The sequence below is a fragment of the Dryas octopetala genome, chromosome 6 (genome assembly GCF_963921425.1).
Source record: "Dryas octopetala chromosome 6, drDryOcto1.1, whole genome shotgun sequence".
Taxonomy (NCBI): Eukaryota; Viridiplantae; Streptophyta; class Magnoliopsida; order Rosales; family Rosaceae; genus Dryas; species Dryas octopetala.
This window is the reverse complement of record NC_141371.1, coordinates 16,041,848-16,059,174: the sequence shown is the minus strand read 5'-3', so window position 1 is coordinate 16,059,174 and position 17,327 is coordinate 16,041,848. Positions and strand designations below refer to the sequence as shown.

At 36.4% G+C, this 17,327-nt stretch overlaps 2 protein-coding genes across 2 annotated transcripts; both read left to right on the top strand.

The window, feature by feature from the left end:
• Window positions 1-643: 643 nt before the first annotated feature.
• On the top strand, window positions 644-9,403 carry P5CR (pyrroline-5- carboxylate (P5C) reductase). Its single transcript, XM_086246638.1, has 7 exons — window positions 644-971; window positions 1,095-1,143; window positions 1,350-1,441; window positions 4,332-4,404; window positions 5,144-5,264; window positions 5,500-5,605; window positions 8,676-9,403. Exons 1-7 carry the CDS (start codon window positions 774-776, stop codon window positions 8,862-8,864), a joined length of 828 nt encoding a protein of 275 aa, XP_086102764.1. The 5' UTR covers window positions 644-773; the 3' UTR covers window positions 8,865-9,403.
• Window positions 9,404-10,122: 719 nt separating this feature from the next.
• Window positions 10,123-11,500, top strand: LOC147282812 (UPF0481 protein At3g47200-like). The gene has a single exon (XM_086249021.1). The coding sequence runs from the start codon at window positions 10,126-10,128 to the stop codon at window positions 11,446-11,448; it is 1,323 nt and encodes a 440-aa protein (XP_086105147.1). The 5' UTR covers window positions 10,123-10,125; the 3' UTR covers window positions 11,449-11,500.
• The last annotated feature ends 5,827 nt before the right edge of the window (window positions 11,501-17,327 follow it).

Genomic DNA, 17,327 nt, shown 5'->3' with positions numbered 1-17,327 from the left:
TTGCAATTGCAAAGGGTGTTTTAAGGATTGAAAAACTCTTTAAAATTACTCAAAGACGCTCACTTGATTTGTTAATCTAAATGACAATCGGTGTGTGTCCGTCAATTAGTTAAATTGTTGTGCGTGCAGAAAATTATTGGGTATATCCGATACACTGTTATGTGGTGTAATCAATTTAACATGTAAGAGTATTATTGAATGATATATTTATATTAGTAATGTATAATATTAATAACATCCACCCATATTATGAAACGTTGCATTAATTATAACATATAGCAGTGTATCGAATACACAGAATAATTTATCGTATGCTTTTGTCTAGAATTCCACAGTTGCATTTGTATTTATAGTTGCCAATTGATATATATATATATATATTTTTTTTTTTTCAACTTGAATTTGAATCTTAATATTTGTGGGGTTGATTAATATATTTTTATTTTTTATAGTTAGGGTTCTTTTTTATTAATGGGAGCGGTTCTGTTGCGGATAAATGCGGGTGTAAAAGCTTGGCCGTCAGATCTAATGAATGGCTTAGATTTAAAATTTTAAAAAATTATTTTTTTTCCCCTCACCAGTGAGTCCGTAAAACCTCCCCCCCACTCCATTTCTTTTTTTCATTCTTCTTCTCTTCTCGTGACCTCACCCTCTGTCAGTCTGTCTCTTTCTTTTTTCATTCGATTTTACACCCGCATTCATCCGCAACAGAACCGCTCCCTTTGATTAATTACAAGTTTTTCTTCACAAAAAAAAAACATCGCATTGAGCCAATGGAGGCGTTAGCCATCCCGACGGAGACGTACAAGGTAGGGTTCATTGGAGCAGGCAAAATGGCCGAGAGCATCGCCCGAGGAGTCGTCAAATCGGGCATTCTGCCCCCCAATCGTATCTCTACCTCCCACTCTAGTCCCGTTCGACGCGAAGCCTTTCAGTCCTTAGGAGTCCAAGTCCTCCCTCGCAACTCCGACGTTTGGTCCCCTCCCCTTTTCCTTTTATTGTTTTTGTTTTTTTGTTTTTTTGTCCTGTTTTATATTAGCATATATTATTTGTCTTTATCAATATTGTTAACTTTTTTGTTTGGTGATTAACAGGTGGTTGAAGAAAGTGATATCGTCATTTTCTCTGTCAAACCTCAAGTTGGTATTACACTTTTCTCATCGCTCACATTTAGATATGATTTATCTGATATAATACACATTTTGATGTATTGGGTATTTTTTATTTTCTTCTTTTATGATTGAAACGTATCTGAGTTCTAGAGATATGGACATTGACTTGTTACATGGTGATTTTTGTGGTTCTTTACTGGATAATGATATTGTTGTGGCCTTTTTCTGTTCATGCAGTTAAAGATGTGGTTTTGCAGTTGAGGCCACTTCTTTCCAGAAAGAAGCTGCTAGTTTCAATTGCTGCTGGAATCAAATTGAAAGATCTGCAGGTCTCTCAATTCCAGCTCTTGTTACTTTTATCTACCTTGAATATGTGTATTGGCTAAATTGTTGTGTATTTCATCCATGAACCTCCATAACTGTAGTGACTTACCTTACTGTGTGAATTATGAATGAATTCTATTATGTTTTTACAAAAAAATTTTCTCTAAACATGTTACATGGGTTAAGTGAGTTAAGTATCAAACATGGTGTAGCCAAATATTTATATTAGGGTGCGCTAAGCTAATTTTTTTCTTAGCAACCAGTAACTCCCAAGTAATATGTAGATTTTTATTTTTTTAAGCGAAACTGGATGATATGAAGAATTCTATTAATGAACAAAAAAAGAGACACCTCTCTAGGGGACATAAACCATAAACAAAAAGAAAAGAAAAATTTCCAACAGGAAAAAATATGCAATGCCAACATAAGGGGAGTTAGGAATTGGGTCAACCAGGCATTATGATTTATTTTTTTACACATATAAATTTGTTTTGACATCTAGCTGAGCCTTCTACCCTCCCTCTCCATTCCCACAAAATTAATCCCCCTCCTTTCCTACCATTCCACATCAAACAACCCTTCATCTTATAGTGCTCTTTTGCCCCTTGCTTAAGTCTCATCTCTCAACCGCTGGCCAGCTTTCAATCCCTTCATCTCGCAGTCTCGTGGTTGGTAACCCCCTCTCATTTCTAATTGTTTTTTTCTCTTACATTTTAGTAATTTTCTTTATTTTCATTTTTTCCTTAATGTATAGAAATTTGAAATGAGAGAGGGGTTTACTGGTGACAAGACCACAAGAGGGAGGTGGTGACAGTGGGCCAAAAGGAGAGAGATTATGCTTTAGAGAGTGTCTAAAGGGCAGTGAAAGATGAGAGAATAGGGTGTTGGGTGCAGAGTGACAGAGTGTGGGCAATTAATTTTCTGGGAAGGAGCAACAGAGGGCAGAAGGCCAGCCTAATGTCAAGAGCAATAGGATGGCAGGGTAGGTGTCATTTTTCTTTTTAATGTTTAAACTTTTTTTCAAAGCCAAGCCAACTCTTAGCTCTGCCTCTGGTAACATTTTAGAAGTTGACTGTAAAAGAGTTCACATTTTTTATTCACAAAGATCTTCAAGGATTGCCCTTTCTTTTTCTAATGCCATATATGGATAAAATCCATTGTTCACAATTTTTTACTTGCAGTGTCGAATTATTATATAAGCATATGGCAATGACTATCTAATTTCATTTATGGTTAACAACGTTGAATTGACTTTCTATTTTGGGGAAAAGTCAAATTGCCAATGTTTAGTCCACTAAACAAAGGAAGAAAAGAGTAATATTACAATAAATACCTACTTTACACTGAAGGAGTAGTATGGCATGTGGACGCTAACGTTTGGTTCAAGTTTTTGAGGCTTGGGAATGGGAAATCCATTCCAACGTTTGGTGTTTGGTAAGTGCAGGGAAGGGAAATGGTTTCCTGACCCATGGGAATCTGATGCACCCAAAAGGGGGAAAATGAATCCTCCTTCGAGCTTGGATTTTGTTTTCCCCCCTTTTGGGAAAGTATTTATTGCACTTTTTTTTTTTGGCAAATATGCCCATGCTAATATTTGAAAATGCCAAATTTTATCCAAAACAACTCTTCACATTCTTTTTATTCTTTGTTTAATAGATGAGGGTATAATTGGAACACTAGACAATTTTTATTTCCTATTCCATTCCAAACCAAACATGGGAATGGAAATAAAAAGTTCAATCTTGGTTTACTTTCCCAACATTACCAAACTCAGTAATGAGAATCTTACATGCCCTTCCCCCTGGAAAAGGCATAGGAATTGATTTCCCAAGAAATCAATTCCGTGAACCAAACGGGCTTCACCTTAGAATTCATTCTTGAATTTTAAATTCATGTGACTCGTAGTTCCCCTTTAATCCTTTCTGTAGGTAAATATACAAGTAGTTATTTTTGGAAAGGTATCTTTAGATGCTTGTAGTGCCAACGAAGGGTAAGGGTGTTGCAAGTCAAGATCTGTAACCAACAGCCTAATTACCCCATTTATGAATGTGCCAACAATGAGAAAGAGTAGGATGCTGTTTTTGACAATAATAGTGCTGATATTGAAGTTGGAGAGATTCACAAGGCAGTTTCTCTTTGGATAAGGTCAATTGCCCACGGTTTACAGAACTTAGCCATTGCTAAGTTTAGCCTGTTCTCACCCTTCAAATCGTGACAACATGATAATGAAAACTGAAGTTTCTTATCTTTTGTTCCAGGAAAATGTAGGGCCATTTTAATAATGGAAATGGATCCTTTTCTGTAGGCTTTTTTTGATCGTGTTATTCTTAGCCATGCATTATAAATCCGAGGGTTCACATTTGATCCCATCCACACCCAAAAGGTTACAAATCCACCACTCTTTAGCTCACACACCCTTGAATTTACAATACACGACTAAGATTAAAAGTCAAGAAAAAAAAAGCACATAAAGAACAAACAGAGGATCTGGATCCTTTAATAATATGATTGTAGGTACACAGTATAATTTGTTCTGACCTGCATTTATTGATGATGACTGTAGTTTAGTGATTGCATGCTCTTAATACCAGGGAGACCCAATCCAGAAATGAATTTGAAAGATTAAACCTATTTGACATAAACAATTTTATCATTTTCTACTTTATAAATCATAATGTGAAATGCTATGGCTACCATATTTTGTGCTCACTATTTCTTCTTCTTTGCTGACTGCCATGCTCTGTGTGTTTGGTTTCTACCTGTATGAATATATTTTTTTGTCTTTCATGCATGTAATTGTATTTCTAAGTTTAATATATATAAAAAATATAAAGTTTGTGTCCTTAGCCTTCAGGCTTTCTGTATTTTATTAACAGAATTGTTCATTTACTTTAGGAATGGGCCGGTCACAGCCGATTTATTAGGGTAATGCCAAATACTCCTTCTGCTGTAGGCGTGGCAGCGTCAGGTACTTTGGCTATCCTTGCAATGTTTTAACTTTGCATTTATAACAAAACAAATATGTATGATATAAATTATTTTAACTAATTTGTAAACTATGATTGGTATTGTTTTTAACTTCATTAGCTACCGGCATGGGAAAGATTCAGTGCTGAAGAATTGTCTTCTTGATTGTGAACCAAAGTTTTATTTGTTTAAGTGAATGTGTTATTACCATGATGTGGTCCTTGCACTTATCAGCATTTCAGTTTAAAAATAATGATAATGGTAAATGGCCATTTTGTTTTAATAGGTTGATAGCATATCTAAAGTAATATTTGCTAAACTTAACGTCTTCTTCTGCTTTTGGAGCTCTTGCAATATAATCACTAGCAGTTTTTCACATACTGAACCACAGTATTTTTTTTCCTAATATTTTAGAAAAGAAAAAAGCTGGAATTATGAGAGCTAGACACCCTAAATCATGCTGGTATGACATGCGACATCAGTGGCAAGACTTGTGAAATGCTGATTACAATAATGCATTGGATTGATGTACATGTTTCTAATATGCTATTAAAGAAATTGATGCTTTTTGTTGCTTAGAAACTTCGATCTCCTTTATGGTTACCATATGTATCTTCCAACCTTGAAGTATCGCTCTGGTTCTTATTTCCTTTGTGAATTTTTCATATTATTGTTAATTTGGTGTGCCATATTTTAAGTAAAATGAAAATGGTTACGTCCCTAATCTTGTGTTCAAATAGTTCTGAGCTTGGGAGGAGCTGCAACAGAACAAGATGGAGACCTGATAGCTAACTTATTTGGATCGGTTGGCAAGATATGGAAAGCTGATGAAAAATTATTTGATGCAGTTACTGGCTTGAGGTATGTGACTTTGTGTCATAATGTAAAATCATACTGATTCATACTCCACTGCAGAATATCTTTACTCACCTCTTATTGCCACTAGACATTTTTTTTATATCTCTATTTCTCTTCAGTTTATCTTTCAGAGAGGTTCCTAGGTTCATTAATCAAACAGTTATGTCCACAAACTTGTACTTGTATTTGAGAGATAAAATCATAACTTGTGCTTTGATTACACCTTGGAAATGTACAGTGGCAGTGGTCCTGCATATATATTTTTGGCCATAGAGGCTTTGGCAGATGGAGGCGTAGCTGCAGGTCTACCACGAGAACTTGCATTGGGTCTTGCATCGCAAACTGTAAGTCCAATTGTACTGCATGGTATTTTATTACAAAAGAAATCATGTGCCATCATTACAGATTCATACCATTAGTGTATGTGTATCTTTTTCTCAAAAATTTAACCATGTAGGTCTAGATCTCCTCAAAATGGACAAATTGCATGAAATATATGATTGTAGATATTCACTTCAGTTTTAGAAGTTAAACCCTTTTACCAACATAGAAACAGTATATAAAGAAGGGAGCTGTTATTGGCACTCCCCCAAAATCATTCTGCACTCCATAATCTTTTATTCTTTTAATCTTATTTTACGGTTGCAATGCTACCCTTACTTTTAATGTTCTTGAACCCCAGCCCTTCTCTTTTTCCTGCTTGTTTATCTGTTTGAAGAACAGGACAGATCCAAACCCCATTGATGTCTCAGCTTCTATTTCTCCCAGCCATAGATCCTTCTTCATGCTTCCCTAATTGCCTTAAGGTTTTATTATTACTGCCGCCAATTTCTGCTATTTCTTTGATTTTGCTTAGTTGGATTGTTGGCTCTGAGAAAGTTCCCTATTTGGTTGGGAATATACTTTGGATTAATACTGATCATAAATGGGTTTTAGTGTCCACTCTACCACTTTATTGATGTTCTTTTTTTTGGGTACATTGGGGGCCGAAGCCCCAAAAAGAAAAACTAGACTAGATTAGCTCTAGCACAAAGAGTGCCAAGAGCATCAGTCTGCATAAGAGGACCAACATCAGGGGGGAGCTCTTTCCCCTTTTTAGCAGCAAATCCTGGAGGTAAAGATACATTAAAGAAAAACTTGCCACTAACATCATGTTGAACATCAATTCCCTTAACCTGCATGCCAACAGGAGCAATAGCGCCTCCTCCACTAAGACCTTTAGCCTTTGCCTTACTTTTGGACTTAGGCTTCAAAGCAGGAGCTTGAAATTCAGAATGAGCTTGAGAGCCAGAAAGAGTCTTAGAGCCAGAAGACACCTGATCAATAGGAATGTCTTGTAAAGTTGTTTTCTGACTATGAGACTTAGACTTACCAGTAGAAACAACCTTCACATTTTCCGGATCAACCAACTTAACAAACCTAAAAGGACCATCAGGAATAATTTTGGGTAAAATATCATTCTGAGAAGACCCTCCAAACTCAGAAGCATTCTTTAGAACATTAAATCTAGAACCAGAACCAGCATTAGTCATATCTTTACCAGGTTCTATACTAGTTTTAATCATTCTAGTACCAGAAGTAGAAGCACCATCAGCGGGGTTCTTCCTCCATTTTGGCTTGAGAAACATCCACTCACCATAATGGTTCTTTGGACCCTCAGTCCCAGAAAGAATGGGGTCACTACCAAACTTAGTAGAACCAGCAGTCATAGTCTGATGCTCACCATCTTGAACAATAACATAAGCTTCCTTTTGAGCCTGGGTCTTAGCTGCCAAAAAACTAGAACAATTATCCCTACCATGCCCATAACAACCACATTCAAAACAGACCAACTTAATACCCTCATAAACAACATTGAAAACCCTCCCCTGAACCTTTATAAAAGGAATCAAAGGTTTATTGAGATCAACCTCAACACGTATCCGAGCAAACTTCCCTCTAGACTCTGCCCCAAGGTATGGCCATCCACCTTAATGGTATTACCCAGAATGTTACCAATAGCAGAAATAATCTCATGGTTAAAATACTCGAACGCCTAAACCAGAAATTCGAGCCCAAACAGCCATGTGGGTTACCTTATCTTCCAAGGGGTTGAAATCAGGTCTCCATCGCTGAACCACAACATGTTGACCAGCCACAAACCAAGGACCACCAGTGAGAACTCTCTGCATATCCTCCTCCAAGACAAATTTAGCAATATAGTAGCCATTCTGGATATCAACCAGAGACTTTGGCCCCTGCAGACTCCACTTCTGCTTGAGTTTCCCCAGAATGAAGGTATAGGCATGAGAGCGTCCCATAAATTTGACAATAATAGAGAACCTCCAATCAAGGCAGAGATGCTCCTTCACAGCTTCAGAGAAACAAATCTCAGGAATTAAACCAGGCATAACAACATCACCCTCTCACCAAGCACCAATTGGTCCTGCTCCATGCCTTTCAAACCCGTAAGACTAGGATTAAGAAGCTTATCTTTGAAACAAACTGAAATCACAGGTGGATTAACCTCATAGGAACATCACCGGAATCAATATCAATAGCCATGGATTCAGGGCGAAATCGCTTGATTCCAACTCCATGAGAAGAATCCATCACTGTCAGGTTGCTCTCCGGAGGCCGGAGAGCAGAGGAAGCAAGATCGGACAGATCTCCCTCATGCCGCTAGAGAGAGAGAGAGCAAGAAAAGTCTTCTAGCCTAAGCTCCCCTTTTTGCCCTTGATATTCTTTATCTTGCCTTGTATATGAAATTGGTTTGTATCACTAATATTGCATTGGTTTGATTATTAGGCAATCTGATTGTGACAGTGGTGAGGTTATAGAAATTAACCAATGGGATGTATGGTGGGTATGATCTTGAAGCATAAAAAAGTGAATCATATCATTCAAAGAAACCATACTCCATTGAAGTTGCTTGGGCTATATCAAGTAATGAAAATAAGGAGTGGAAAATGTAAATAAAGAATAATAGCAGAAAGAAGGTTATTTGTTGAATGTATGAGATGAGGATGATCAAACGATGGAATAAAAAAGAAAAAGGAGAAACGTAACAGAGTATGGTGTTAATGTTGAAAAGTAACGTTTAACCAAGGAGAGGATCAGGTTAGAGTGAAAGCAAGGGTATTATTGACAATTGCAATGATTAGATTAGATTGTGAGTATAAAAAATTATGGAGTGCATGATGACTTCTGGGGAGTGCCAATAACATCTCCCTAAAAGAACTAGAATATTTTATAATTCTCAACTGCAATTTTGGTGGCTCTAACATCCGAGATACATTTAAAAAAAAAAATCCTTTTCTTTGTAAGGTTTACAGAGTTTATAGTATATTTGTTGGCTTTACATTTGTGCATTGTCAATTTGTTTCTTGAATTTTCATGTTGTGGGGAGATCTAATTCTTTGCTTCTTTTTTCAGGTATTAGGAGCAGCATCTATGGCTACTAGTACTGGGAAGCATCCAGGTCAGCTCAAAGATGATGTAACATCAGCTGGTGGAACTACCATTGCTGGCATTCATGAGCTGGAGAAGGGTGGATTTCGTGGAATATTGATGAATGCAGTTGTTGCTGCTACCAAGCGAAGCCGAGAACTTTCAGAGAGCTAGTTAGATATTCTAATATCAACACATATAACTGGTTCTGGCAATGAAAACGCAGTTTAGCTTCCCCGCTTTCAAAATTTTGAATTTTTGCTTGGCGAGGTGAGCTTTTGCCCCTCCCTTTTCATAGGTCAGGGGCTAAGATATTGTTTTCAGAGGATGTTATAGATTCTTATATGCTGTCCTCTGATGCAATCTACTGAATTACAGGTTGATTGAAATACCAATCTCTTAGTAGAGGTGCGACCCACATGTGTGAGACCCACTTATGAGTTAACTTTTATTAGGGATGAAATTACACTTTTATTAAAGGGATGGTACAAAATGTGATTACCATTTTTTTTTTTTAAATTATGGCCACCTCATGTAGTACAAATAACATTATTCTTAAAGTTTGAGACTCTTCCCAGCCGGCAAGTTATCTCAAACTTTAAACTGAGCGCTCATCAACAGTTGAAAAATTGGACGTGGCCTTGGCTCTGAATGTTGATGCCTCATGATGTCTAGCTGCTTCATTCTCGAATTCATGCTTTCCCAATTAATTATTTCACATTCGTTATTGTTTTGCATGGGAATTCAAATCTTCTCAAGGGTAGAAGTGGGTACTTACTAAAACTCACATCACATCACATCACGTGCAATGATTCTTGTCGTCCATGCGACGATATAATATTCAAATATTAATTAGTTTGTCCCCCAAAAGTTTACGCATATGCCAAACTTGCAATGAAGTTAAAGTAAATTAGTCAAAATCAATACTATTGATTATTTGACAAATTTGTTCACTACAAAATATCAGTATAGGTATCAATATTTTGTTTTGAATGAGTGAAACACAAAGCAAAAGCACTCCCCCTTCCTTTAGTGAACAGAAGTTAGTAACCCTTTTAGTGTTCAATGTGAGATTTATTAATTGTTAAGTACAATTCATCTTTTGAAGAGAAAAACTTGTCTACCCCCTGTAATAGGGGGCAGACTTGTGTAATGGTAAAGAGAGAAAGAAAGAAGAGGAGAGAGAGAAAAAAAAATCACAGGAACATGCTTGTGTAACGATAGAGAGAAAGAGAGGAGAGAGAAAAAAAGAAAAAGAGGAGAGAGATAGAGAGAGATACCACAGCATGTGGTATTCCTGGGGCAGGTAAGTCCCTCTCTCTTTTGAATAATAAGGGTGGCAACACCTTTATTCTTAAAGCTATTGTATGGAATATTGTTTTACTCTAAATGTGATTATTAGCTAGATAGAATTAGCAAAATAGCGCAAAAGGCCATGACAAACCCCGTGGCCTCCATGGAGGAGAAGAGATTTGAAAAACTGAGAGAGGCAGAAGAAACATTTTTCGATCATCAAATTAGCTCAAAATCACCAAAGATCCAAAGCGTTCCTCGGATTCTCCGAGCTACGCGGAGAAATTTCGAGAAATACTTCGAGCCAAGGGCATTAGCAAATGGTCCTATCCATCATCATGGGAAGTACCAGGAGGCAGATGACTTGAAGCACATGTTGGCAGCAAGGTTTATCCAAGACAGTGAGCAGAAAGCTGAAGCTTTGTACAGCAAGATCAAGGAGAAGATTGATGAGCTGAGGAAATGCTACGATGCTGAAGCAACATTGTGCTATGGGGATGAGACTCTTGCCTGGATGTTGTTCTTAGATGGGTGTTCAACCTTGGAATTCATGTACAAATATGATGAGTTGGAAGATTGTTTTATGATGAAGACAGACCAAGTGTCCCTTGCGGAACAAGACTTGTTCTTGCTAGAGAACCAACTCCCCTTTAAAGTCCTCAAGCTGTTGACAAGTTCAAGCAGCCAATATGAGCAGTACATGAAATCAATCGAGTCATTTGTTCAGATGCACATTTTCAATGCCCCCACGGATCAGAAAGGATCAAAAGTGGTGCAATTCCGGCGTAGCGATACAATGGTATGTATGGGAGAAGAGCACGCGCCCATTCATCTTCTTGATCTTCTCCGTACGAGGATGCTAGGTCCATCAAGTGAAGGCCCTAGGGCAATGGATAGGAGGGGCGGTCGTCGTAGACAATCTTTTCGCAACGTGCAAGAGCTCAAAGCCGCTGGCATCCATTTAAGGCCTAGTAAGGATAAGTCCTTGAGAGACATATCTTTTAGTACTTCTCTATGCTTTGCAGGCTACCTTCATCTTCGTCCCATAAAAGAAGATACAATGCCTTTGTTCTTGAACTTGATAGCCTACGAAATGTGTCCTGATTTTCGAAACGATTTCGGGGTCACCTCTTACATGAGCTTCCTCAGCTCACTCATTGCTCATGCTGACGATGTTAAGCAGCTCAGGTCGGCTCGCATACTTCACAACTTGCGTGGGAGTGATGAAGCTTTGGCCCTTCTCTTCAATGAGATAGGCCTTGACTTGGTCCCCAACACTGAGATATACCGTAATGTTAAAGACCAAATTGAAAAGCACTACAAAACCAAGTGGAAGACCTGGTTGGCTCAGTTTTGTGACAACCATTTCAGTACCCCTTGGGCCATCATGGCTTTTCTTGGTGCTCTAGTGGCACTTGGGTTAAGTGTCATCCAGACTTGGTACACAGTCAACTGTCAAAAATAGATAATTCAATTAATATATATATATTACTGCTTTATTAGATTGTGTTTATGACGAAAACAATTAATGCCTGTTTTCGTTTAGGATTCATACAAATCAGAAATCACTTAGCTAGTTTTACATGCATTTCTGCTTTCTGCTTTGTTTAGGTACATGCATGGTTGTACTCCAATTGCAAGCTGGTGCTGACATATTTTTTAATTATAGGGTCCATTACAATCCAAACTTTCCACTTCTGACTTATTTTACTGTGTGCATGTGTGACCAAAATAAGTAAAATTGAACATCTAGTTGGATTTGTAAGTTCAAATGGAATAATTCACAATATATGCAATTCCATATATGTTGCCTATATTATGATTTGCTGTGAATTTTCTGTCAGGGGTGCGGAGCCCAATACCATTAAGATCTTATAATCAAGTAATTGATTTTAAATTTAATATCAAAATTGCAATCCTACTTGTCGATCACAACACATCCACGACATCAAGTGGAGTTTGATTGGATTATTGGCGATTGTGGCTCGTCCCAAATCTGCCACACTTCTCGAAAAGACTAATACAAACCTTATTGTGGCTTGCCCGATTGTATAAAAGGACTAACACAAACCCAAGTAGATAGATCATGGTGGAGTGAATATAAAACGACGTTGATGACAGATGTGTGAGTGGGTTCGACAACATGGTGGAGTGGTGAGTGCGGTACGGTGGGTGCGATAGTGAGAGGTTGATTTTCAGAATGTCAGAAGACGTACTCAAAGGGAGTTTTTCATTTAAGGGTATTTAAGTCTTTTTAATTAACCTCAATTTTGGTCAGATTTCTAAGAGTTTTAAAAAGTAGGTTAAATGTCTTCATACGCTTCAAAAAAGGATTATTTCTCCAGATTTCTCAATGTAGTAAGTGGGGAACTAGTTTAGTGCAAGGTTCTTTTCTTGGTAGGTTAGACTAGCTAGGACTTCAAATTCATCTTGAAACACAAAGAAATGCTACCAAATATAAAGTGCAAAAAATGTAAAGAGCAAGAGATATGAGTAAAGTAAAGTGCAAGAAAGTGAGCTGGAAAAAGAAATACAAATTATATATTAATCAACTTGTACATGAACCTAATCAATTCATTATTACAAGGTTTCAAAGCAACACATGCTTCAAAGGCTAGATAAAACAACTGCAGTGGTAACTAATTTACAGTCATTTCACCATTTTCAAAAAAATCTTCTGAATTACTTGAATATGTTCTTGTTCCTTGAATTTGTGTGACCTTTAATTCCAACGTTGTCTTAAATAAATAAGGCCAATGCTATCCGACTACCCTAAACTGCTGAGCTGACCACCCTATTTTAAAATTCTAACTTTACCCTTAAAACAAAAAATTTCAATTTTGTTCGTTGGTTCATTCGACAATTATTTACCGAAATATTTATGGTTATTCGACAGTTATCTGCTAAACATTAGTGAATTATTCGGTGGATAACCACTAAATTGAAATGAAAAAGGCATTCGACAGTTATCTGTCGAAATGTTTGTATTTATTCGACACTTATCTGTCGAACATTAATGGGTGTTTCGGTAAATGACCACCGAATGAATCTAGAAGATTTAATTCTGTTTTTGCAATAAAGGATAAAATAGGAAAAAAAATTGGATAAAATATATTAGGGTGGTCAACTCAGTAGCCGAGAATGATCTACATAGCCTCACTCAATAAATAAACCTCATTGGGCCTATTTTTAAGTCATTCTCTTAAGTCAGCATGGTAGGTCTTTTCAATTTTTGCTCAGAAAATAGGATTATATTTCATTGAAAATTTATTTTCCATCATTCTTTTCAGCTCCTTAAATTGATCTCTTTGGCTGGCTATGGAGTATGGGTTTTGTCAGAACCATCTATTCTTTTTCCTAAGCTTGCCCGATTACCATCGAGAAAGCCACTATCGTCATGGCCTTTGATTATTGCATATAGCCCAATTGGGTTTCTGGCCCAAAAACATTTAAAATTCATGGCCCTGTCTTTATTTCCTAATTAGGTCCTACTCCTCACTATATACAATATACCTCAGTTGACTCAGTTCTGAAGCTTTTAGTTCTTAGTCAGACTTGGGATATAAATTATAATTAGACCCTGTCAAACACAAAAGCTTGATTGGTCTGTTCCTCCCTGGAATTTTGATGTTGCAGTTAAGCAAGACCATATGATTTTGACTTTGTTTTGTAGAGACAGATTGATGAAAAAAAGAGGGAAGAACGTGGCTAGGGATCATAGTGGGAGAAAATAGTGAAAATATGTGAGCCATTTGATGAATCTGTAGGTGGACATTAATTGTGAGGAAAAATAAAATTGAGACTTCAAATATAAAATATAAATAAATAATTATAATAAGAATTGAACAAGTGGCAAGTTCTTAGTGGAGTTGCTTGCCACTTAGCATGGTGAGGTGGCAAGCAACTCCCTACCCAAGTTTTTCTCTGTGAGCTTAAGATGAAATGCCACTTACCTTCTTTTTATGCTTCTCTTCTCATATTTAGTTTCCTTTATTTTCTATATCACTCTTTAAATATTTCTAAAAAAAAATTAATCAAATCAAAAATAAAAAGAAAGAGCATGATAGACTCTTGCTGCCTAGTTCCTTCCGATAGGTCCTGTCCAAGTCTTACCTTACCTGGTCATATACCACAAACAAATTTTATATTTTTTTTTCTCCATTTGAAAATCCAAATGAAGCTTCAAGAACCAAGATGCATTGTTTTACCAAATATGTATACCATTCTCAAGGAGATCCAACCACTGCATGGTTTTTTGAATGACAATTAATGCGTGGCTGTTGATTGTGTAGAGTTCTAAGTTCTTAATAAATTTTCTACCAACCAAAAGTAAAGGTTTTCTTTTATTTTGCTTCAATTTTGTACTTTAAACTTTTTTTGTTAACTTAAACTTTGCTCCTTATTATAATTAGGTATTCAAACTATTAGTTGTCTTAATTTTATCGCAAACTTTGGTATTTAATGTAATTTCGGTCATATAATACTAACAAACTTTGGTCATGCACCTTGCACATGTCTTATACCTAAGATCACTTTAATTTATTCACAAACTTGAATAAACTAAATGCCCTTTAACGCCATCCGTTAATATTATTTGACATGTTGTATACTAAATAGAAAATTAGGATTAAATACCAAATATCAATAGTTTTTTAATAAAACAGCAAGATACTAATTTTTTTTAGTTTAGGTACTAACCTAGAGTAAAACATTTTGGATTAGGTCACAAATCAGTTTGTTATACAGTTGTGACTGTCGAACAGTCACAGTTGTGACTATTTAAAATTTATAAAAAATCAAAATTTTTAAAGGTTTCATACTTTTGATTTAGGTTTGGGGGATGAAGTCCTATAACCTAAAGACTAAATAAAAGTTTAAGCCTTGCAAATATTAAAAAAAAAATAAATCAATAAAAAAGTTATGACTATTAGACAGTCACAGTTTAATATAACCATATTTTTTAAAGTTGGTACCTAAACTGAAATTTTGTACCTAAAATAAAATGACATAAATGTTTTAGTAGTTGAAATGAAAAAACATTATAATTTGGTACCTAAAGTCAATGGACCTTATACTAAATTGAGATAAAATAAAATTCCTTAAGATTGTGGTAAACAAAAAGAAATTCTCTTGAGATTAGCCTAAGTGGTGAGAGTGACTAGATTAATGAAGTAGATGTGATAAGCCTAAAGTTCGATTCTCTAAAATGTAACAAAAAAAAAAATTGGATAAATTAAAAGTTTGTGTATAAAAATGTGATAATCGGGTCAATGACCAAAGTTTATGTATCAAAATTAAAAGAAATCTTAAAAATATAAATAAAATGGATTTGGACTAGAAAAATAAAAAATTAATGTGTCGAATACCTTTTTTTTTTTTCCTTTTTGCTAAGGGGTCAAATACCACTTTAAACTTTTAAAGCCATATAATCTGCTAGGTTTTTGTTTGGCTAAAGTTCAACTATAAAGAGTATTTCAACTGCATGCATCATCTACAAAATCATTAAAAAATATACCCTATCTAAAATTTAAATTGAAAAAATAATTTTTTCTTCATATCTTTCTTTTTTACCCCTATCCACCTCACTCACTCACTCACTCTCTCTCTCTCTCTCTCTCTCTCTCTCTCTCACTTCTCTATCTCCGGCCAACCCTGTCAACCCAGCCCCTCCTGACCCCACTCCCACCACCACCACCACAACCTTCTTGACCCCAACTATAGCTCGTGGGGGGATGGCCGGCACCAGGGGGACCCATCGGTGGCCTTGGGCCGCCGGGAAATGGCCGGGCTGAGGTGCGGACATGGAGGGAGTCGCGCGAGAGAGGAAAGAGAAGAGAGGGATGGTCGGGGGGAGAGAGAGGAGCTGCGAGCTGGTGGTTGGTGGCTGGTGGTGTTGCACAAGCTGAGCTTGGCCGGAGTTGGCCTAGTCACGGCCGATTGTGCGAAGTCACGCGAGAGAGAAGGGAGACACGGGGAAGAAGAAGAAAAATGAGAGAAAAGAGAGAAAGAGAGAGAGACTCGGGTAAGTGGAAAGGAAGGGTCCGGCGGGTTGTGGTGGGGATGGGGTCGAGAGAGGCTGAGACTGCTGAGTTGGGAGGGTTGGCCGAAGAGAGGGAAGAGAGAGAGTGTGTGAGGTGGAGAGAGATAAAAAAAGAAAAGAGGAAGATAAATTCATTTTTTCAATTTAGATTTTAGATAGGGTATGTTTTTTAATGATTTTATAGATAATAAATGCAGTTGAAATACCCCCTATAATTTAGTGTTTAAATTGAACTTTAGCCTTTTTGTTTTCATCTATATAGTTTAAAAACATATATATTAGTTTGGTTTGTTAATGGAATGGAGCAGGGACATATGCCTTTAGAATCTTTGGATCCTCGGGCCAAACCCTAAGCATTAATCCCTAGACCCGAATCTTGGCTCCTGAACTCTGCAATAAATCTTGAACCATGGACCTTGGATCCTGAATTTCGGATCTCATTTGGGACCTAGACCTTATAATTTAGTAGGTTAAATAACAACCAAGGATAATTTTGATAAAAAAAACAAAAAGAGGAGCGGATGAATATTACTTTTTAGGGTTAATCAAGTTGGATAGGACTGCAATGGACTTAGTCCTGTCATACTTGCACACGATTACAACAAAATTTAATTTCGCTGGAGCTATGTCAAACCAAGTCTTGGCTATATAATATATATGATGTTTTTCTTAGGGACACTTTGGTACTTTTAAGTTTTAACACAAAATGGGTCATATACTCATATATATATATATATATATTTTAGAAGACTATAATATATATATTCTTAAAGACTATAATATAATGGATCACTTTCTTAAGATCCCCATTACTTGCAATTGCAAGGTGATGTCTGAAGGGCTGAAAAACACTTTAAAATTACTCGAAGGACGCTCACTTGATTTGTTAATCTAAATGACAGTCGGCGCGTGTTCGTTAACTAGTTAAACTGTTGTGGCGCGTAGCGTTTTTACCTAATATTCGACAATTACATTTGATCTATAGTTGTCACTTGATTTTTTTTTTTTTCAACTTGAATATATTTGTGAGGTTGATTAATATTTTTTATAGTGTGATATAGTATGTTATTAAATAAAGTTGGTGTTTTTTTTTATTGAGGATATATAATATAATGCAATGTTGTAACTTGTAAGTTCAGTACTGATTGCACGTCAATAATTTTTGTTCTGAAATGCAATAATGCAACCAACTGCCATTTTGAGTAAGAAAATTAGTTAGCTGGTGAGCAGTGAGCTCTTTAAGGTAAAATACCATCCCTCTCTCTCTCTTTCTCTTTTTTTTTTTTTTTTTTTTTTTTTTCTAG